Genomic DNA, 24,025 nt, shown 5'->3' on the forward strand with positions numbered 1-24,025 from the left:
AAAAATGACACTGGAATGAGTGAGTGAATACTAATGTGGCGTTTGAGTATTGTATTTATGGTGGTTGTGATGAGGAGAAACTAGCCGTTTAGTGCCATTGGGAATAGGAGTGTAGTGTGGTGGAACATGACGTGGGGACCACTAAGTTTTGTTGTTGCGTGTTTGGCCGAATAGTAACGCTAAAAAAAAAAAAAAAACCGTGACTATGGTGATTAACGAAAATATTAATTAATTTGCAAATTTTGAAAATTTAATTGCAAGTTTTGTTTTGTCAGTGGCAAAATTTGTGGAAACTGATGCTCTCTGAGCTTGCATAAGAATTGGTTTTGTACGAATATACTGTCAACATCATTATAGAACAACACTCTGTGAAATTCGATTGAACTGAGAAAAATCAGAAAATGGAAAACGTTGCTTCTGTTTCAATGTTTCTCGAAACGTTTTGAATTTGCCCGGCCGAATCCTATGTTTGTTTGTGTTAAATATGATAAAAAAAAAAAGAGAAAAACAAACCTTTTTAGTTTATATATATATATATTTCTATTTTCCTTAACTTTTAAAACATTTTTAATTTAGTTATGTTTTTTCTGGCTTATTCAAACTCGCCACAAGTCAAACTAGTTATGTTGGTAGAGTTAGATCGATTCACTTTTTTCTCAACCCAAAGTAAAACAATTTGGCTAAGTGTATGTTTGAATAAGTTTTCAATTTTATTGAAATTAACTCTAGAGTTAAGTTAAAGTTTTTTTTCAAAAGGAAAGTTGAATTAAAGTTAAAGTAGCAAATAGTAGTTATTTCAGTTTTTCAATTTTTATTATAATTTTAGAGGTTAAAATTGATTCTAAGATCCAAACAGTAACTCATCTCAAACCTTTACCTTCCTTGTCATGTCTATACATTTCTTCTACATCTTATACTAAACATTTTTTTTTCAAATGCTTTGAAGAAGTATAGAAATAAAAATGACGTAAACCAAATATAACAATCTCCCTCAAGTCCATGTCAGCCAAAATATAACCTCCCAACAATTCACACCTAGCTGATTTAAAATTCAATTCAATATTAGCATGATGTGTATAAATAACAATAATTTCCCGATTTGTAAAATGGTAGCAGTAGCATGATGTGTGCGACAACTAGCTTGAATATTTCAATTACCTGAACAACACCTGTTCAATTCAACGACACGTAGTCACCATGTGTCCTAAAGACATCAAAGTTGGTGTTTTACGTGGCTTAACAACATTTCATGGTTCATATGGCTCACAGTGGTAATTAAGAGGTAACAACAAAACTCTATCATAAGAACAATAATAATATTTTCACATAAATAAGGAGAGGGAAGGGTGAACGAAAAGACGAGTAGAAGAAAATGGATCCACAAAAAGCGCAAGCAGAAGCCTCAAAGAGACCACCAGGTCATGGTGCTACTGAAGTGCTTCATCAGAAGAAATCACTTCCTTTCAGCTTCACCACAATGACTATAGCTGGTTTGCTTATTACAGCTGCTGTAGGATACAGTGTCTTGTATGTGAAGAAAAAGCCTGAAGCTAGTGCAAAGGATGTAACAAAGGTTTCTGTCGGAGTTGCAAAACCTGAAGAGACTCACCCTGAGAATTAGTTAATAGATTTATGATACATATATACCACTTGTCTCTCTCTTCTTTTCTTTTCTTTTTTTTTTCATTTTCTATGTGTTTTCTTTGTGGTGTCTTTATTTATAAGAGGACACGTACAGGTAGGGCTAAAGGTTTGTGCCAGAACCATAGAACCACAATAATTTCTTGTTCTACTTCATACATCGTTAGTAAGAAGTTAATTTCTCACAATGGAAGAGAATAATTTATTATTTTGTTGTTTCCATCTTAAATTGTAACCACTTTTCTGTACCTTTTATCTATTTATATTTGAAAAATTATCAAATACTATAAAATAGAATTAGTGTTTTATTTTGTCCTAACACGGTTATTGATGCTATTAAAGAAGTCTTAACTTTACTCAGTTTCATTTTACTCCTGCCTTGCCATACCTATCAAATTCGATAAACAAGTGATCTGAATTTTAACTCGTTATAAAATAATAAAAATTTAATACAATTTTTAATGAATAATTTATAAGCAAGTAAAAAAAATTGTATAATATAGAATTTTAAAATGAAAAGTTATAGATGGGAAATTTCAATTTTGTTTCTTTTTCGAGAGTTGATCAGTAGAAGATTCAAAGATAGAGTTTATTACTTGCTTTGTACTTTATTCACTGCCTAAGCATTTATTATGCTACGTTAAGCAACATTTTGACACTCAAAAGGAGTTACTTAGAAATTGAAATTCCTTCTCCTCCTCATTTGATACTTAGTTCGCAACCTAAGCAACTCCTGTGACACTCTAGAAGAGTTTGCTAGAAAATTCATATTCTTTCCGTTTCCTCATACTTTTATTTAATATTGTTTCTTGTCAACACAAACATTGTGCTAAAAACTCAAAACATAAACATACAACTTAAGTGCTAAAAACTCAAAACATAAACATACAACTTAAGTAGCATAAGACAAATACTAAAAATATTTAGGGGTGTGTGTTCTCGGGTCATCCGCGAGACTCAAATTGATTCCCTGATACTCAAATTAATTGGAACAGTTTAGATTGAATCATTTATATATTTGGGTTAAAATTGAATCGATCAAAATCATGTACAGATTAAGTTCCAATCAAAATCGATCAAATTTTTTAGAGTTGTTTGGTTTGACTTTAGATATCATCAATATTGGGACTTGAAGTGTTAGAACTGCAAGTGTTGAAACTATGTGCTAAAAACTCAAAACATACAACTTAAGTAGCACCAGACAAATACTAAAAATATGATGGAAGCCCTTAGGGGGTGTATGTTCACGGGTCACCCGCGAATTTGAAGAGACTCAAATTGATTCGAATAATTTAGATTGGATGATTTATATATTTGGGTTAAAATCGAATCAATCAAAATCGTGTACATGTTAAGTTCCAATCAAAATCGATCAAACTTTTTAGAGTTGTTTGGTTTGACTTTAGATACCATCAATATTGAGACTCCAAGTATTAGAACTACAAGTGTTGGAACTATTAATGTTAAAATTTTTGATGTTATTACTTTTAGGCACATTGTTATTTATTTTACATTTTTTATATTTATTTTTTCTATCATGTTTATAATATTAATGAATCATATTTTATTTATTTGTTTAAATATATTTAATTGTAACAAATATGATTGTAGTAAATCTAGTTAAAACAAAGTTTATTGCAAGAAATTAATTTGTAAGAAATAATTGTGATTTAGACTATTATAGTAAATCTCGTTAAATAATATTTTATTTTAATTTGTGTTAATTTATTTTAAAATATTATATAAATGATATTAAATGTATCAATTTTACTATTTTCAACCATTTATTAATAGTGTGTTAATTATATTAAATATTTGGATGAATCATTATATAAAATAATAGTTTTAAAAAAAAATCAAATTTAAATAAATAACTTATTAATCCGAACCCTATCAGATTGTTCAGGAATGAATTAGATTGAATTAAATTTTAAAAAATTTATAAAAATTAAAATCAATCCAAACCGATCCATCAACACCCTAAAAGCCGTGACAACTGACCAATACATCTACTCTGGTTTGGAAATTTTCGATTAGAACAAACAATCTTAAAACAGGCAACACAATAAGGAATCCCTCATAAAATGTCCGCGTTCTAACAATTCCATTCTGTTAAAGAATTTTGGTTAACACCTTGAATTATTTATTTTAATGTGAAAAAGATTAATTCATACGGGACCGAATAATAACAAGATAAAAGAAAGGGGTTCTGCCTCAAAAAAAAAAAAAAGAAAGAAAGAGGTTCAACAGATGTTCATGACTGCGAACTACGTTGTTGAGATATCAATTTTTATTACACCGCTAATAATAAAAAATCATCTGACAAGGAGCCAACTTGTAATTCTCCGACAGTAGTAACACGGGAAACAACAACAGCCAAGTTAGACCGAAGGGTACACCTTAAAAACCTATACTTCGATAACTCAGGCAAGTAAAAAGATATTGAAACAAAAGAATAACAGTCGTCACAATTCAAAATTGTATACGAATAGGTTACATCTGATTCTGAACATGACAGTACCTGAATTTCAAAATCCTTACACAAACCGGTCCTTCGTCCTTCAAGAAGTGTAGTAGATTAATCCAAAACCACTGGTTGCTATAACTAATCAATCTTGACTGAGGAGTAGATGAGCCTAGTGAACCAAAAGCACGCGTAAAATCCAATGGTTCCGGTTACAACAAAGAAGGCGTAGGATGCTATAAGCATGTAACCAAAGTATAATAACCCAGATACCAATTTCGTGATTTCAAGCTTGGTGAAGAAGTAAAATGTTGCGTAAAGAAAGAGGTACAGAGCAGAAGAGCCAGATGTGAGGTATGATCGCCACCACCACAAGTAATCCTCACTGCACAACTGGAAGTAGCAAAGCACAATGGTGATTTCAGCACAAGTGACGATGAGGATGACGAAGACCAAGAAGAGGAAGCCGAAGATGTAGTAAAACTGATTCAACCAGATAGAAGTGAGGATAAAGAAAAGCTCGATGAAAACAGCTCCAAATGGAAGGATTCCTCCGATCAGAACTGAGAAGACCGGATTCATGTACCATGCCTGCTCAGGGATCTGCCTTGGGATTTTGTTTGTCTTCACAGGATTCTCAATTGCAGGCTTCTTAAATCCAACATAGGCACCAACAAAAACAAGCGGAACCGAGATCCCAAACCATAAAAAGATCAGGGCAAACATTGTTCCAAAAGGCACAGCTCCGGATGATTTTTGTCCCCATATGAGAGCATTCAATACAAAGAAAATGGCAGAAACGATTGCAGGGAACATGATTGCAGTTCTGAGGGCAATACTCTTCCACTCTGTTCCTTTGAACATTTTATATATGCGGGCAGAGGCATAACCAGCAAAAATTCCCATGAAAACAAAAAGTAAGAGCATGGCTGTCATTAGCCCGCCTCGGTTTGAAGGAGAAAGGAACCCCAGGACAGCAAACAACATTGTTACTAGAATCATCCCAAAAAACTGAACACCAGTTCCAACATAAACACACAGCAAATCTGAGTTGTTTGGTGGCCTAAAAACATCACCATGGACAAGCTTCCAACCAGTCTCTTCCTGTGCTTCTTCTTGGGTCTCTAACTCATTGTACTTTGAAATATCACGGTAAAGTGTACGCAGCATTATCATTGCTACCATGCCCGAAAGAAAGAGAACAATCATCAATGAGTTCACAATTGAGAACCAGTGAATTTGGTCATCACTCATCAGCAAATAGGCATCCCATCTTGAAGCCCACTTCACATTACTCTCCTGAATGTAGGCAAAGGTAAAGGCAGGTCAAAGAAGATGACAAAGATGAGAATAAGAGAAGGAAGAGGAGAATAGGATGAGGAAGGTGACTCCCCTTGGACGGAAGAAAAAATAAAGAAATTCAGTAATGAGAAGGCAAAATAAAAATAAAACTACATTAAACTAGACAAACTGCCCATTAACCTGAGGAATTTTATCTACTTGGTCATAATTCATAAATCAGACTCTACTCAAACCATATTTTCTAACTACTTGGCTTATGTCCACCAATAGCCATCCATGAGTACGAAAGAAAGTATACATGTACTATTTAATCAAGATAACCTCACCTGGAAATCAACATCATATGTGAAGATAATTTCTCTGTTCTCTTCTACCTCTTGAGGACTGTTAGAATTGACAACTGTGTGTTTAGCATGAGGATCACAGTTTGTCAAACGGGTGGTCTTTTCATCCCACTTCCCTTCAAATTCATGTTTAACACTGCACAGCAACATCCATATTTGGAAAATCACTATTGCATACAAACCACATCTGTTAAATAAAATAACTTAATAGAACAAAGCAAGCACAAAAATACTGACCTGAATGCCTTAACCTCAAAGCCCACAATTCTAGCAGATTCAGTTAGCGTATCTCTATGATACTTGACAGTAAAAGCCAAATGGTTGTGAATAAAATACTTCTCCTCCTTGCTCTGTGTATTTCAACAAAGTAAGCACAAGAAAACATGTGGCATTCACAACAATAAGCATTGTCCTATAAAATAAAGAGCATACCCCACTATACTGCCCTTTGAGTCCAACATGGAAACCAAGTTGATAAACAGTAGAGTCTGCATCCATCCGTTTTATGGGAACAACCAGAGGAAGGTTATCAAGGATCCTGCAAGTAAAAGGTAGGTCCATTATAAGATATCAAGATTGCAGCAGAAAAGTGGCATGAAAATACATGACAATTACTGAATGCCATACATGTTCACTCGATACTCATCATCAATCTTCTCTTTGAACGCTTTTGCAGTTTTGGCATCAAGTTTAAGCTTACACACAATATTGCACATTTGTGGTTCACGCATTTTAAACTGCAAATACGTCACTGAGTAAATAAGTTGGTAACCATAACATAATTAACAAGGCAAGAATTAAAATTTCATATAAAACATACCACATAACGAGAATTTTCAATGCGATCACCACGAAGCACTTCTCCAAGATTTTCAGCACTATCCACTATTTTATTTGGTGGACAATAAGGAAGAGAATAATATGTATAAGGAAGCTGGGTCTTTGTTGAAGTCAATTTGTTTACTTTTACTTGCAACGGATCTCCCTGCACCATATAAATAGAATAGTAAGTAAAGAAATAGATCTATGCATGTATTCTGGATATTCATTATTATTAATTTAAAAGACAAGACTGGACATACAGGAACACAAGGGTCAAAAACAATACCAACACGATAAAATGAAGGACAAAAGCTTAATTACATACTAATTATGTGCACCCAATGCATCTGGTAGGTGGTTAACATGTTACAAGAAAAAATGGGGCATCAAAAAACATGCAAAGTAGCATTATTATCAAATGTGGATGACCAATTGTTCATAAAGAAACAAATAGAAAAGAAATATAACAAGAAGCAACAAAATGGAAGAACAAAGTATATTCCTAGCATATGCACAACAGTAGGCAACAAGAGGTTGTAGAGTTTAGGCATAAGAAAATCTAAATATTCGTCTGCTAAGGAGCAAAGAGGTCACGTTACATTTCAGACTCAGATAAACTCACTAAAAGTGGAATAATGCTTTGGGAATTTTTGAAACAATATTCAGAACAGACAAAATTTGATTCAATTCTCCTCATCATAACAACACAGAACAAGTACGACAAAGAGTGTGTTTGTGTGTGTCAGGTGAGAGTGTGAGGAGTTAACTTGTTATTCTTACATGAATGGTCAAAATAAGTTTCAAGTAAACCAATCTTAACTTTAACCATCCATATATAATTGCACACAAAATATAAGCTCTTCTAAAAGTCTCACTTGACGCCTAACCCCCAAATAGACGTATATTTTAAAGTTCTAATTACCTCTGCAATTGGAACAAAACAAAGTACACGTAAGTAGAGAAAGAAATACAATTCACCTCTGCGACAACATAACAAATAATAAACACTTCAAGTTCCCAATCCTATTATCCAAAATCTTCTAAGAATACATTTCCAAAACCTTCACTCACCCCACGCCTCCACAGCCTACTTCTAATTACAAGCTAGAAACCATGGATACAACATGGGACAGAAACAAAATTTTCCAAATTATGGAGATAAGACAAATTCTAAAACTCATTAGACAAGACACGGTCATAATACATTGTGTAAATTTAATCAAAATTAACATAAAACAAAAAATTTAAATCACAAGAAAGGGCTCATGTTTTAAAATTAAAAATGAGTAAAAGTCATCGTAGACATAGCAAATTGGTAAAACTTAACCTAATTATTGTGGAATTTCAATTAGTATTAGTATAAAACTTGAATAAATACAGTTTATATATATATATATATATATATATATATATATATATATATATATATATATATATATATATAACAATGCAAAAAAGAACATTTTTTTTAACGCAGCCAATAAGAGCATTTGAAGTATCCATTAGGTGTCTAACATCTATAAACATCCAAGTCAAATTAGCATATTCAAGGTTGAGCTTTTAAATTCAACCAACCGCCAACGTTAAACTATTCGAACAAGAAAGTTAAACATTATCACAATAACTAAAGCGGATCAAATCATCGAAATGCATCACAATCACATCACACGAAGTAACTAAACCTTTCCACCGACACCAGATCAGAGTCAAATTAACACAAAAACAATAACGACAACATTTCTACGCATAAAAGACACGGCAACAATAATCTCCAGAGACCAATACCGTAACCTTTGCTACATTATCACCTAAAATGCAAACAGTAACCGGAAATCACTACTTCCATAACGTAACAATTCAAAACAAATATAGTATCAGTCATATTCATCTCAGATCTTAGACTCGAACACACAGATCGAGTGATTACGGAGCAAATAAACGAGAAATTTCAAAGGAACGGAAAACCTAAGAAAACACATTCGCGTGAAATGGAAATGGAAATGGAAATGAAGATGGAGCGAACCTTCTGGAAGTCCTGTGGAGCGACGCCGGGGAGGTAGAAGCAGAGAGCGCCATGGACGAAGAGCGAGAGAAGGAGGGCAGAGAACGCGAGGGATCTCCAAAACGCCATGGCGTTTGAGATCAAAACGACAATGAACGAACGATGGACAGATAGATCTGTGTGTGAGTGTGAGGTCTTTTCGAATTTTTATGTTCGTTGAGACCGGAGAGTGATATAATATAATAAGGGGGGCTGAAGAACGAGGTGAAGCTTTCTCTCCGGTTACCTATGGGTACGGTTATTACTAAATTCTCCCCAGTGATTTTGCCACGTCACTGATTCCGCTTGAACCGAGGGTAGGATCGGGATTTTGTTGTTTTGTGAGATTGGTGATTGGAGGGGGGATTACTGAATTAGGAAGTAACTTGTCAATGGTTCTTCAAGTCAGATCTGCAGGAATGGTAAACACTAATTTTATGTTTCCTTTGTAGGAAATAAAATATAGAGAAAAAGAAATAAATAATGATATATTTTTTCTTATTTGATTTTTTTTAATCATCTTATATTGAATGTGAATAAGTGTTTATCATTCTTCTTTCTATTTCAATCAGGTTTTTCCTATTTACAAAAGTAAATATTCAATATTCATTAGTCTTTAAATAATGATATTTTTTTATTACTATCATATTAGTGTGGAATGCTTTCTTTTTAATTAAGTTTTTTATTATAAGAGTATTACGCAATACAAAAATTTATTTTAAGGATTTAAGTTTAATTTTATTCCAACTAATGGCACATTGATATTTTTATCAAGAACTTGGTTGATCAACTTCAAATTTTTATTTTATTTTTTCTTTAATTCAAATTTCAAAAAAAATTCTTTTTTTTTTCATTCAACCAAATGGATTTTAAGAATATATTTGGTACTATAAAGGAAGAAAAATAAGAGAAAGGGAAAACGTTTTCTATTATTAAATAAAAAAATAAAGGAAATAGTTATCCATTTTTTATTTTTTCTTTTCTTTTCATCCAACTAAACATTACGTTATTAATACGTTGTTCTGAATTTGAATCCCATAAGCAAGTTATGAGATTGAATGCGGATGAAAAAAAATGTGAGTAAATTGCACTTCAATAACATGATAAAGAGAAAATAGCATTTTAGAAAAATAAAAAAGAATGCTTCTGAAGATGCATAGAAATAGAATACTTTATGCGTGAGATCTAGTCTCTTTTCAAACAAAACAAATGTTGAAGATAACCCTTTTATTAAAATACACCATGATGACCAGCCAAGTTTGGTAACGATTTTAATTTGTGTAGTTTTAATAAAACGATGAGATTATTAAAATCTTCAGTTAAAACCATGTCCTCGGCTCATGTTCATTCACTCCCTAAATAAAAATAAAACGTCATATAATTAATATACACTATACTTACTTATGGTGAGATTTTGAAATCTCTCAGGATGTTAGGTCAGATTGTCACGTCTTATGAAAACAAAGTTTCGTATGCAAAAAGAAGCAGAAACATTTTTTAAGTAACCTATTCCTGTTAAAGAAAACCATAAACATTTAAAGATTAATGCACGATAAGGAAAGAAGCATAACAAATTATTCCAAAATTAGAGATTCATGTGTATTAATGGCGTAGTTAAAGAAAACGACATTTTTCCTTGACCTTAAATTTTCATTTTTTGTGAAATATTTATAAACTTGAAAGAAAAAAAAACAAATTGGTGTTTCGCATGTGCTGAAATTGTTGTCCAGCTAATAAAAAATGACCAAACTCGTCACCGCAAAAGAGTAAAGCATTTACCTTGCCACCGACAATGTTCCAGCTCGGTTGCAACTTGCTTGCTAACAACGTATTGTAACTAGTTGGATTGCACAGGATTTCAATATTTTTATTTTATTTTTATGGAATAATAATAATTTTTTAATAAACTAATGGAGAGACTTAAACTATTTTTTTTAATATCATTCACCATAAACTATAACATCAATAAGAATATATATATATATATATATATATATATATATATATATATATATAATATTTTATTGTAATGTAAATTGTCTTTTATTTTATTTTTTTAAGTATTTTGTTTAGACACATTTGGAGTTTGGTTTAAAAGTCAAATGAAGCTAAAATAGTTTTCATGTATTGGTAAATATAGTACAGTTGTTTTTTTTTACAATAATTCACATCAAATTAATCCTTGCCTTTTAAATTTTAAAGCAAATGGAATATTAGTATCCTACCACCTAAATAGATTAACTTAGTGGTTAGACACTTTATGTTTACACATTGTAGAAACAACTTATGTAGCAAGAAATTTTAAGTTTGATACTGTTTAGAATTCACAAAATACATGGTCATGCAACATATATTTCGAGATACACGCCAACCCTCCATGTCAATCCTGACATAGGAGCATGGACGTCCAGCTCTTGGCAATTGAACTCCTCAACCAACAGGTTATCTCTAACCCCTTATTATTGAATATATTGTCATCCCTTGATCGGTTGGCATGAATATAATTATCTACAAAGTCACACATTATTTGTAAGTAACAATTATATGCTAGCTTTTATCTTTAAGCTATGCATTATCTCTAACTGTATCTACAAGTTGATAATTATCTACAAAGGCTGTAACAACTCCTATAAACAAATACTCACAACTTCCACTCACTCCTATAAGTACCAGGTTCCCTTGTACTCCCTGGACATATCCAACACATATGCACACCTGTTTGCATACTCATTTATACATACCCTCTCTTATTCTCCTAACTCATATACTTACTTGAGTGTCAGAGCCCTTTGCTTTGCAGGTCCCCCCTTCAGCCTCCTAACAAAGGTCACTCTCAAATCCACGTGTGAAGTCTAAGAGTCCACCTTTGCCACGTCCACCCTAACGTGTGCCAACTTTGGATTTTGGTAAGTACATTTGGCGTCCACCGTGGGGTCGTGGTAAAACATACCTCGCAGTATCATATTACCTCTTTCTCTCTCACCCATGGTTAGCACTTGGTCTAGCCTCAGACGCGAGACCTTTTTCGAAAGCTCCAATCCTCCACCAACAACCATGACAGATACTAATACTCTCCAGCAACGCGAAAACCGCATTGTGGAGATGGAGCGACGCCACAAGGAGGATCTAAGAAAGTTAAAGGCTAACCACGATAAGTTAGAGGCTCGTTTCATATGCTCCCACAACGACGAGCACTCTGCTCATACATTGCCTGATCGCACTCAAGGGGAATCACACACCCCACGCATAGTCAACAATCAAGATGATCCAAGTCTCTCCCACATCCACCGTCCTACAGGGTGGACTACTCATTGACACCCCTTCGTCGACCACATCATGGAAGCTAACATACCCTTAGGTTAGAAACCACTCAACCTGGAGCGATATGATGGGACCACCGGTTCAGATGAACATCTAGATGCTTTCCTGACCCAAGCAAACTTGTACACCAATGACAATGCAATCTTGTGGCGTGTCTTCCCAATGTCCCTCAAAGGTGTGACATTGACTTAGTACGGTGGACTTCCTCCAAGGTCCATCAATAGCTTCGACACTCTTGTTGAGCGTTTTAGTGCATAATATGCAACCAACCAGTCACATCGTACGACATCTGCCACACTGACCAGTCTGCGATAAGCAAATGATGAATTTCTCCACAAATTCATGGATAGGTTTGCACACATTGTTGTCCAAATCTGAAATCTCAACCCAAAGGTAGCACTACATTCCATGCTCCTCGCTTTGAGGCTTGACAAATTTGTGGACAGTCTGTGCAAGATAAAACCCCTAGTAGAATGGACGAGTTGCATGAACAAGACAAGGGCTACATCTAGATGGAAGAAATGTCCATATTCAGGAACAAATTTAGACAAGCCGAACAAAAGCTCGACAAGAGAGAACGAAGCACCAAGACTGACTCACACAAGTCGGACAAGAGGCACAAGTCAAACAAGCGTCAACCTCTCCCAAAAGGGCCCAAGTACGAGTGTTACTCACCCCTAATGGCCAACCGCACTACAATCCTTGAGGAAGCTTTCAACTTGGAGCTATCCATAAGGCTACCTTTGACGAAACCTCCCAGGCAAGGGTTAGACGCAACCAAATACTACAGATACCATCGCGATATCAGTTATAACACAGAAGACTGTTGGGCCCTGAAGGACAAAATAGAAGAGCTCATACAGGCCGGATACCTAGCCTAGTTTATTAAAAGGTCAAACAACCACCTAGCAGGAGTGAGACCCAGAGGACACCAAAAGGAGCAACATAGGAATCACAACGCGGACAAAAGAATAGACAAAACAGAAAAATGAGGAAGATAGAGACACAATCAACCAAGACGCGATTAACAACCTCCACAAGAACATAAACCCACGTAGCAAATAAGAGGGTTGATCAACACCATTGTGGGCAGATTTTTCTACGGAGGACAATCCAGCCAATCCCGCAAGCGCCATCTCCACGTTGTACGAGACATCAACATCAACTATGTTGATACATCATCACCATGAAGTATCCCTCCTGTCATTTTCACGGATAGAGACTTCAAGGGTATAAACCCCATCAATCAAGACAACCCCATGGTTGTCTCAATCATAATCGTCAACTTCATAGTGTCCAAGGTTCTCATCGACCAAGGTAGCTCCACTGATATTTTATACTAAAAAATATTCTAGAGACTTGAAGTTTCGCCTAACACCATCCAACCTCATGCCGGTCCACTCCTCAGCTTCGTAGGGGAGTGAGTAGAGACCAGAGGCTATGTCGACCATATGACTACCTTTGGTCAAGGCCCGCTCTCCAGGAGCTTCACAATCAGGTATCTAATCGCTGATGCAAATACCTCTTACTTTGCTTTGATTCGCAAGAAGACGCTCAACGAGCTCAGAGCCATCGTCTCTATACCGCATCTGAAGATGAGGTTCCCCACCTTGACAGGAGAGATCATGACTGTCAAGACAGATCAAAAGCAAGCACGACTATGCTACATAGAAATCCTGAAGATGACACCTTATCCTCCCACCAGGGAGTCTGCCAAACCTCACCCCACAGCGGATGCTACCACTCAGGTCATGAGCGTGGACGAAGGGTCTCCAGTCCGAGCCCTGATTGTCCATCAAGCAAGCCTATACGACAAATTTGATGTAGATCCGTATGATGACACTTCTGACAGAGGCCCAAAGTCTATCGAAGAACTCGTCAAGCTACAGCTTGGACCTAAACTCGGGTAATATACGTAGCTAAATAGGGACCTCACTAGCCATGAGCACAAACGCATCGTTGATGTCATACACAGGAATGTTGACCTATTCGCTTGGTAGCCATCTGACATGCATGGGATCCACCCCAACATTATCTAACACAAGCTCGCCATCTAACCCCAGGAAAAACCAATATCATAGAAGAAAAAGAAGATAGGAGAAGAATGATGCAAAGTTGTTAAAAAAGAAGTGCACAAACTCCTCAATGCCAACTTCATCAGAGAAGTCAGATATTCCATCTGGCTTGCCAATGTCGTCATGGCCAGAAAAGCAAAGGGCAAATGACAAATGTGCACCAACTATACTAATTTAAACAGGGTGGGCCCCAATGATGCATACCCTCTGCCCAGCATCGATAGGCTAGTCGATGAAGCGTCCGAATTCCAGGTGCTAAGCTTCCTGGACACTTACTCCGGATACAACCAGATCAGGATGCACGCTCTAGACGAGGAGAAAATGAAATTCATCATTGAAAATGCCAAATTTTGCTACAGGGGTATGCCCTTTGGCCTAAAAAATGCAAGCGCTACATACCAAAGATTGATGGACTGAATTTTCAAGCAGCAAATCGGATGAAACGTTGAGGTCTATGTTGATGACATGGTCGTAAAGTCTCAAAGCATAGCCCAACACGTGGCGGACCTAGAAGAAGTCTTTGGAGAGCTCTGCAAATACGACATAGCCTCAACCAGAAAAATGTACTTTTGAGGTCAAGAGAGGCAAGTTTTTAGGCTTCATGATCATGCATCAGGCAATAGAAGCCAACCTTGAATGATGCACTGCTATCTTGGAGATGTACAGTCCTACTAACATCCAAGAAGTCCAAAAATTGAATGGAAGACTAGCTTCCCTATCCAGGTTTCTCCCCAAGCTTGCTGAAAAAGTGAAGTTGTTCTACAAATTGCTCAAGAAAACTGAGTCATTCCTATGGGACAAGACCTGCAAACAAGCCTTCTTAGCCTTCAAGAAGACCATTACCACACCACCAGTCCTGAGTCGACCTAGGCCAAGGGTACCCCTACTCCTTTATCTCTCACTAGCTAACAAAGCCATTAGCTCAGCCCTTGTACAAAAGGAAAGGAAGCACCAGCTCCCTATCTACTTCACTAGCCGCATACTTCATGACGCCAAAAAGCGCTACCAAATGATAGAAAAGGTGATGCTAGCACTCATTACCTCGGTTAAACGACTCAGACCCTACTTTCAGAGTCATCAAATGGTAGTCAAGACGAACTACCCCATTAGACAGGTTTTGCGAAAGATTGAACTAGCGGGGAGGATGGTGGCCTAGTCCGTAGAAGTTTCAAAGTTTGATATCTAGTACGAACCCCGAGGCCCCATAAAGACATAGTTTATGGCAGACTTCCTGGCAGAATTCGTCGAGAATGACCAAACCACCCCAGACTAGTGTTGCCTCTACGTTGACGATGCGTCCAACATGAAGGGGAGCGGGGCAGGAATCATACTTGAAGGCCTTGACAATGTCACCCTAGAGCAAGACCTGAAGCTCAACTTCAAAGCCTCAAACAATTAGGTCTAAAACTAGCAAGAGAGGTCAGGCTAAAAAGCTATGATGCTACACAAACTCACAACTTGTCCAGGGTAGGTTGCCAACAGATACCAGACCAAGGAAACAGTGTTGCTCAAGTGCTACCACATTGCCAAAACTCTCATTGAAATTTTTGAATGCTTTGAAATGTACTATATACCCAAGGAGAGCAACACAAGAGCAGACCTGCTCTCCAAGCTAGTCAGCACAAAAAAGATCGGGCACTTTAAGACTATCATCCAAGAGACACTCCAAACTCCCACCATAGACACTAAAGAAGTTATGGTTGGAGAAGAAGAGGAACCTGACTGGATGACCCCCTATAAGAATTTCCTAACTCAGGGGGTATTACCATCACATGATAATGAAGTCCGATGCTTGAAATGGAAGGCCAACTACTACATCATCCTTGATGGCGAGCTATTGAAAAGAGGGTTGATAGCATCCTTGTTAAAGTGCTTGAACAACCAACAAACAGATTATGTCATAAGAGAACTCCACGAAGGAATTTGTGCTCTCTATATAGGGGGACGATCCCTTGCAACAAAGGTGGTGCGTTTTGGCCACTAGTGACCAACACTCAAGGCAGACACTTTTGACTTTACAAAGAGATGTAGACGATGCCAGGAGTTTGCAGACATTCCGCGCACCCCTCCTGACAATCTCCATAGTTTGAGCTCCCTTTGACCCTTTGTCATGTGGGGAATAGACATATTGGGACCACTACCAAAGGCCCCAGGAGCAGTCAAATATTTAATAGTCACTATAAATTACTCCACCAAGTGGACAGAGGCAAGGCCACTCCGGGAAATCATGACCAACAAGGTGGGGAAGTTAACCTGGAAGCACCTCATATGCAGGTATGACCTCCCATACACTATTGTCACCGATAGCGGCACCCAATTCAAAGCTCAGACCTATGAAAACTTCTTGATGAGGCTAGGCGTCAAGCACCTTGTCACCTCTGTCGAACATCGTTAGACCAATGGCCAGGTAGATGCAGCCAACAAAGTCATCCTCAGGGCCCTACGCACTAGACTCGACAAGTCTAAGAGCCTATGGAAAGAGGAACTCCTCAGTATACTCTAGGCCTACCACTATTCACCCTAGAAAGCAACCAATGAAACTCCTTACTGACTCACATATGACACAGATGCCATGACTCCACCCTTAGTAAGCACTCACTCAAAACCCAAGGCACCCCACTTGTTCCGCTCATTCCTCAAGAACCATGTTGACCACAACGAAAGGTCCAGGTTCCCCAAGGCTAAGCAAACTACCACCAAACTTGTTGGCAAGACCTTCAATCAAGTGCAAATCACATTATCTCCTCACAACCATCAAGGGAGAAGCTCTGCAGGTCAAACTGATCTATCACCAGACTGGTCAACAAGACCTTCAACCCGGTACAAATCACACTAACTCCTCACAAAAATCAGAGGAGAAGCTCTGCAAAGCGAAAAGGAAGCACCACCGCATGAGTGACAAGACCTTTAATCAGGTTGAAATCAGACCTGAGGTGATTTCATCTACCTCTTTACTTCATGCAAGACCACTAAGGCCTTCCTTCCTACATCACCAAGGCCTTGCCTCCACATCAACAAGGTCTTTCTTCCTACGTCGTCAAAGATTTCACGCTCACGGCTTATTTATACTACCACAAGTAACAGAGGATTGCATAGACAAAGGCAACTACATAACATACACGCAAGTCAAAATTCATCGACAAATAAAAGCAAAATCATTATCAAAAGAAGAAGAACAAATTATCATAATTACAAGGCCTATGTGACCAAAATCCAACAACGAAGAAAAGAAGAAAATAAACAAAGGCAACCTAAACAGTGGCATCATCGCCTTGCTCCTCAGCACCCTGCTCCTCACCGGCCTCCTCCTTAGCAACAATATCTTCCTCGTCAAGTAGAACACCGTCTTTAACGTCCTTGAAAGGGTAAAAAAACACAAGTCAAAGTCCTTGGAGAAGAACACAGCTTGCCTGACAACCTTTTAAAAGCCTTTTTCATGTTGTTCCATAGCCTCCTTCTTGTACATTATTAGCTCCTCTTCAAGCTCTTTATTGGTCTCCCTCTCCTTAGCTACCCGTAGCTCGGACTCCTCCAGCCTAGACTCTGACTCTTTCAGTCAGGCCTCTAAATCAGCAACCACCTTGGTAAGCTCGTCCCTCTCCACTGCAATGTCTTCCACCTTTCTAGCCAAGTTCTTTTTCTTTTCCATCAAGCCTTTGCAGCATGCGAATAGTTCATCACTGTCCAACCTTGTGTGCAACAACTTGAACAAGACACTACCAACCTTGGAAGACAGTTGGTAGTTTGACCTGACAGTTTCAACGAAGACAACAATGGCATTGGCTACCTTGGGGAGCTCCTGTCTCCAAATTGTGTGAACAGTAGCCCTCCACTTGGCGACCTCTGTTTCCAAGGATGCCACCTTGCATAGAGCCTCTTGGTGTTGTTGTTTGTTCTCCTCTAGAATCGCCAAACTTCTCTGGAGGAAGACCTTGGCAGAATCAATAGCATTCTGCACCCCAACTGACCGATTAAGGTTTTTACCAAAGGCTGACACAAAACCAGTCGGGGTTTTCTACTACGGCTTGTAATTCGCACCCCATAGTGAATCAACTTTGCTGGAAGTGATCCAAAAAGACATGGGGACAAGAAGAGGAGGAAGGTGACATCGTCGCCAACACAGCAGAGGGTGGAATCGGTGGAGCTGAAGAAGGAGGCGGCGACATCACAAGAGCACTAGTGGTCATCACACCAACACTTGGCATGGATGTGGCAATGGTGGATGAAGACACCACAATGGAACCAGCTGAAGTAGTCGATGCATTAACTCTAACAGCAGTAGTAACCTCCTGAACAAGTTTGACAAGAGGAGGTGGAGGAGCAGAAGTAACAAAAACAACAATAGAGGAAGTAGGAGCCTCGACAGCCGCTGGTGTCGGAGGCACATCTTGCAAACTCGGAGGGTGACCCGAACCAAGCATCATGCCTAAAGCTTGCCTCAGGGCTCAAAGGCTCAAGGGGGCCCTCGACTTTTTATGGTCTGACGCCCTAACGCCTTCATCTCGCTTCCTCTTAGCCAAAACAGAGGAAGGGGCACTAGGGGCAACCTCATCAACACCAACAACAAGGTCAACCTCACCAGTAAGTTGACCCCTTCTCCAGTAGAAGGGGGGACAGTGGACGGTGGTGCAGTCTCACCAGCAGGTCCAGCCTGCTTCATAAGAGGCCTCCAAGCGAAATCATCCATAATTCCTGCAAAATAAGCAACAACAAGGCAACAAATGTCAATTCAAGTCACAATGCAGTTCAGACACAAAGAAGAAAGATAAGACAAGGTAAAACATTTACCATCTAAGGAAGCAGGAGGATCATTCGTCAAGGGAAGAGACAGGATGGCCTGCATGTCCAACGAGGTTGGCAAGTATTCCAAAATAGCTTTGTCGACTCTCTCCACAAGGGTCAACAGATACTCGTCAAATGACTTGAACTTGGTGAGGTCATACTGCCAGTAGAACGGGAAGCAGGGCTCCCCGTCCCTGTTAAACATAAGTGGTAAACCATTAGCCACGACATCAGTAGCCAGGACCTTGAAGAAATGGTCCTTGAAGGGGTGAAATACGTTTGAGTCAAACTCAAACAACTTCTTGGACATGTTGTTCAAGGAGAACCATCCAATCTTGCCAGTTAGCTTCATCTAGAAGAAAAACAGGAAGACTGGCACACTAGGCCGGATGTCGAAGAAGGGGAACAAAATCTCAAAGACCCTCACCATGGCCCAACTGTTCGAGTGAAGTTGGGAAGGAGCCACGTTCAAGTGCTCAAGAAGAGCACACTGAAAACCGATCAAGGGAAGAATGAGACCCAAGACCTCAAACAGACATTTGTACATAAAGAAGAAGGGCGAATTGTTCGACGCCATGAGGAGACACCCTAAGTCCCCATCACGGACAGGAATTCAATTATCTACAAAGCCACACATTATCTGTAAGTAACAGTTATCTATTAGCTTTTATTTCTAAGTTATACATTATTTCTAACTTTATTTATAAGTTATTGGCTATCACCTACAAGCCGGTAATTATTTGCATAGGTTGTAACAACCCCTAGAAATAAGGACTCGCAGCTCCCACTCACTTTTATAGGTACTAGGTTCCCTCATACTCCCTGGACATATCCAACACACATGCACATCTGCTTGCATACTCGTTTATACATACTTTCTCTTATTCTCTTAACTCATATACTTACTTGAGCGTCGGATTCCTTTATTTTGCAGGTTTTCACTCTTGTTCTCCTAACAAAGATCACTCTCAGTCTGACGTGTAAAGTCCAGGAACCTACCTTAGTCACGTCTATCCTAACGTGTACTAGTTCCAGATTTTGATAAGTATAGATTCTCATCGTGTGTGAAAATTTTTCGAGTCAATGGCTATCACAGTTTCACAAGTTAAAATTTGTCCTTTTAACTTTTTTATAGCTATAGCAAAACATACAAAAAGAAGAAATTGTTGAAGAATTTTTATAGCTAGAGTCATATGATCAAATGATATGATACTAAATTCATTCTTGATAAGATGAGCAGTAGAGGTACAATTGAACTCATTACGAAACAACAAAATCTATGAGAGCACATGTAACCAAAATATAATCACAAAAGTAATTAAGAAACATTTAGAAAAACCAAAATGAAAGATTAAATATTTTAACAATTATTTTATATAGACTACGATAAATAGTAAAAGCACAAAAAAAGTTTGGACAAATAGACACGTATGGAGAAAAATAATAACCCAAAACTAACATACATTATCAGTGTCTAATAAGAAATATTGTAACTATAAATCACATTTAATGTCTTACTATAAAAGTACTACATACATATAGACAAATATTGTGCAAAAAAATAAATTAATAAACTAAAACTAAAATACACAATAATGTATAATCATAAGATATCGATCCACCGACACTTGATTGTTGCTATTTAATCAATAACCTTAAATTAGAATCCCGGTATATATTAAGAGGTTAGGTGATATATTCTCTTGGTGCCACACTCTTCAGGAAAGTAACCAAGTGACTGATGCTTTATCTCATTTTGCCAAGACTACTATTAAGGATATCGCATTTTTTATTTTGTGTCTTCTTTCATTTTGGATATCGTTTTGGCATATGGAAGTTTTACAGCGTTTTCTCGTGGTTTTTAATACTTCTTGGGGGCGGGTTTCTTCCCTTTGTTTCCAAAAAAAAAAAAAAAATAGATGAAAAGTTTTGCCAATAATCTTTTACCCATTTTGAACATGATTATCTCTGAGGATGATACTTATGGTCTACAAATATTAAATACACACAGTTACATATTTATAATATCTTAAATTTAGCATTTTAATAATAAAAAATTGAAATCAAACAATGCAAACACGAATATCACCCAAAGAAAAAAGGCAAAACATGTCTTTCTACCCGTATGTATAAATATATTAAAAATATAATGTTACAAGTGTAAACATACATAATTATACTTTTTTTCTGAATCAGCAAAAAAATATATTGATGATGGTACAAGGAGTACATAACCCATATGCAAATGAAGACCAAAGACAGCTAGTTTGACATGTTTAACTATACATAATTAAATTAAAAGTAAAATAAAATATACTGTTTATTCACAGTTCATATTTGTTTGCATTATTTTTTTTTAACTAGAGAGATTTAATTTTTTTTTATTTGATACTCAACTAATTCTCACCCACTTGACCTATTTTAAGATAAAGTGTCCGGTTGTAATTTTACATCCAAGTTAAAAATCAGATCCCATACATTAATTAAGAAACTCAAGTATCAAACCAATGGTGCCAATACTTTTGATTTTTTTTCATTATTTTGAGTAATAAGAATCAAGAACAATTTTACTCCCAAAATCATAAAAAGATATGCGCCTTTTCTATGCGGAAAATGAAAGAATCCTTGTACTCGCATGAACTTTAAACTTTGACGTGTAAATATATCCAACAAGGTTGATCATGAATGGATAGTCAGTAATTAGTGCAAATACTACTATTATTCTTGCTGAATAATACATTATTGTTACAACAGTTACTGGCTATTGCAAACAAATTAAACAAAAATAAAATTAGGTTTTACATGCACAGTGGCAATTAATTCCAATTATTGTTTGATTAATTAATAAGTAGCCTACATGCACATATATTTTGGTCGTATAGACAGAAATACATCACAGATTTTTTTTTCTTGTTATTTATTTTCCCTGTATGATTGTTGTTACTTGTGCTATGATTATTGCTGTATATGTACTTCGCAATATATAGTCAAATCTGCAAGTACTGCAACCAACCACTATTCCACAAAAAAATTTTATGAAATGTAGGCTTTTTATTTATTCATTTATTAACTTCCATTTCAAATTGATCTTTGTAGAAAGTAAAAGAGAAGATGAAATGTGATCTCATGTCTTGTATTATAGCTGCTGAGTAAAACATATCCAAAACTGAAGTCAAAGGTGCCATGTTTGTTAAAAGAAAGAAACCCCTCCATACCCTTCTCTCTTATACATGCCTAACTCTTTTGCCTCGGATGCCCTTGCTCTCTGCCATGAACAGATCAAATAAATAAATATAAGCTACCTTGAATTTGAGCAGCAAATGGCAATTAGTCATACCATTGATGCTTTTTCTACTAACTAGATTATTTCATATTCACCACCTCTTGCATGACCTTATTCTTATCCATCACATTAGTTTTCATATATGTGAATTGAGAGGTTTCCATGCTCATCAATTAATTACCACACACCGGAATGAGCAACCATTCAAACCAGCATATAACTTTTTTTTCCCTTTAAATGAGACCATGAAAATTTTACAAGTAGATACCTGCATTGTTTCCAAAGCATCTATCTCGGAATTGAAGTCATAAAAGGTACTTGGTGCAGTAAGCTTCAAAGAAAGGAACTGCAACAAAAGCCAAACTTGAGATGGTATTAGTATTAAGGCCATGTTAAAAGTACCTTTTCCTAACAAAAAATGAACTATATCAGTATATCTTCTTCTCTTCTTTTTGACTTTTGATCTCTTAATTACCTCTACTTGATTCTGCAAGGACTGCACATAGTTTATGATTTCATCCAACATTACTGCCATACCCATTGTCTGTATCCATTAATGAAAATTAATATATAAGAGTTTGGTTCATGTGGTTAGAATTAGACACAAATTGGAGCTTTTATAAAGGAAAAATGTCTTTACCTTGTAACACCCTGGAACAATATTCTGTAAGTACCTCAATTTCTCATTGATTTTCCCTCTTCTGACCTGAACAACAATAAACGATACATAAATTAAACATGTATTAGTCAACGTTCATCTCACAAATTCTCAATCAAAGAGACAAGAAAAATAGCTAAAGTGATTGAGTGTATTCATATTTGATTGTTTTATTTTTGCCTTGGCTCGAAGAAAATGGAGTTAGGAATTATGTATACACACCCTTTCTGCTAAATTGCGACTATCAGTAGCTTGACCACTTCTAGCCCTGACATTAACCACTTCCTTTGCCTTCTCCTCTTCTGTTACATTGTTTTTCACTCTCTTTCCTCTTCCAGAACTCTTCACATAAAATAACAAACCAAAGTCAGTCTTGCTCTTGCGTACAATTTATTTTTGTATCAACCACAAGTTTCCTCCACTAGAGGTAATCTTGTTCAACTGGTTAAATTAAAACAACTTCACATCAGTTAATCTACGCGTTCGGTGCTCTCTTGCATACAATTTTAAACATAAATATCCAAAACAAAGCATGCTGCATGGAGAAGAAAAGTGAAAAATAGTAGAAGAAAATTTACATGTTTGAACTTGTTTCCACTCTCAGAAACTTTAGGAGTTGAGTTTACTGAACTGGTCTCAGGAAGATCCATTGATTTCCTCTTTTTACCTTCATGGATCTCATTTTCTGCTTGGAAAATGGGGAGGGAAATAGGAAGTGCATTATTGTGGTTGACATGATTGAAGAGAAAAGGAAAATCTTCTTCCAAGTTTCCTGGAAACTCAGGTTCTTGGGGGCCCAATAAGAAGGTGTCAAAGGAGAAATAAGGCATCAAGTTTGAGTTGTCTAGAACATATAATTGGTTCATCCCTATGAATTGGTTTAGGAGTTCCATGCTTGGATCAATGTCCAAGAATGGAAATGAGGAGGGTCCAATTCTTTGCAAATTTTCTGTGAATTCAGCCATATTTGTTTTTAAAATGACAGATATTGATCAAGAGTAGGGTTTATGAGGTGTTTTAACTGGTATGGTATTTGGATAATGTGGGTTACACTTGTTCTATTATTTATAATGTGAAATTGTAGCTACATTGGTGACAGGGGTCATTCTGAGGTGGCCACGTGGCACCTCAATGCTTCTGTGGTTGTTTGTTCCCCTGGTTGGCACCTTGCACAGGGAAAAATGTCCAACATCAAATACGGACCATCTTTTGTGAGAAAAGCACACCTAGTTTTGGAGCTTATAGACTTTTTAATTTGTGTTGTTGTATCATTCAATTTTTGGCTGTAGTGG

The 24,025-nt window shown here is 36.9% G+C and overlaps 2 protein-coding genes across 2 annotated transcripts; both read right to left on the reverse strand.

Annotated features, from left to right (window-relative positions):
- Window positions 1–3,898: 3,898 nt before the first annotated feature.
- On the reverse strand, window positions 3,899–8,841 carry LOC100788693 (transmembrane 9 superfamily member 8). The gene is made up of 7 exons (XM_003544512.5): window positions 8,597–8,841; window positions 6,572–6,736; window positions 6,379–6,488; window positions 6,184–6,289; window positions 5,989–6,101; window positions 5,734–5,887; window positions 3,899–5,404 (listed from the first exon to the last, which is right to left on the reverse strand). Exons 1-7 carry the CDS (start codon window positions 8,702–8,704, stop codon window positions 4,247–4,249), a joined length of 1,914 nt encoding a protein of 637 aa, XP_003544560.1. The 5' UTR covers window positions 8,705–8,841; the 3' UTR covers window positions 3,899–4,246.
- Window positions 8,842–21,917: 13,076 nt separating this feature from the next.
- On the reverse strand, window positions 21,918–23,698 carry LOC100807773 (transcription factor BEE 1). Its single transcript, XM_014766896.2, has 6 exons — window positions 23,312–23,698; window positions 22,956–23,075; window positions 22,716–22,781; window positions 22,551–22,619; window positions 22,344–22,421; window positions 21,918–22,057 (listed from the first exon to the last, which is right to left on the reverse strand). Exons 1-6 carry the CDS (start codon window positions 23,696–23,698, stop codon window positions 21,983–21,985), a joined length of 795 nt encoding a protein of 264 aa, XP_014622382.1. The 3' UTR covers window positions 21,918–21,982.
- Between the last annotated feature and the right edge of the window lie 327 nt (window positions 23,699–24,025).

This window comes from Glycine max, chromosome 14 (assembly GCF_000004515.6).
Source record: "Glycine max cultivar Williams 82 chromosome 14, Glycine_max_v4.0, whole genome shotgun sequence".
NCBI lineage: Eukaryota > Viridiplantae > Streptophyta > Magnoliopsida > Fabales > Fabaceae > Glycine > Glycine max.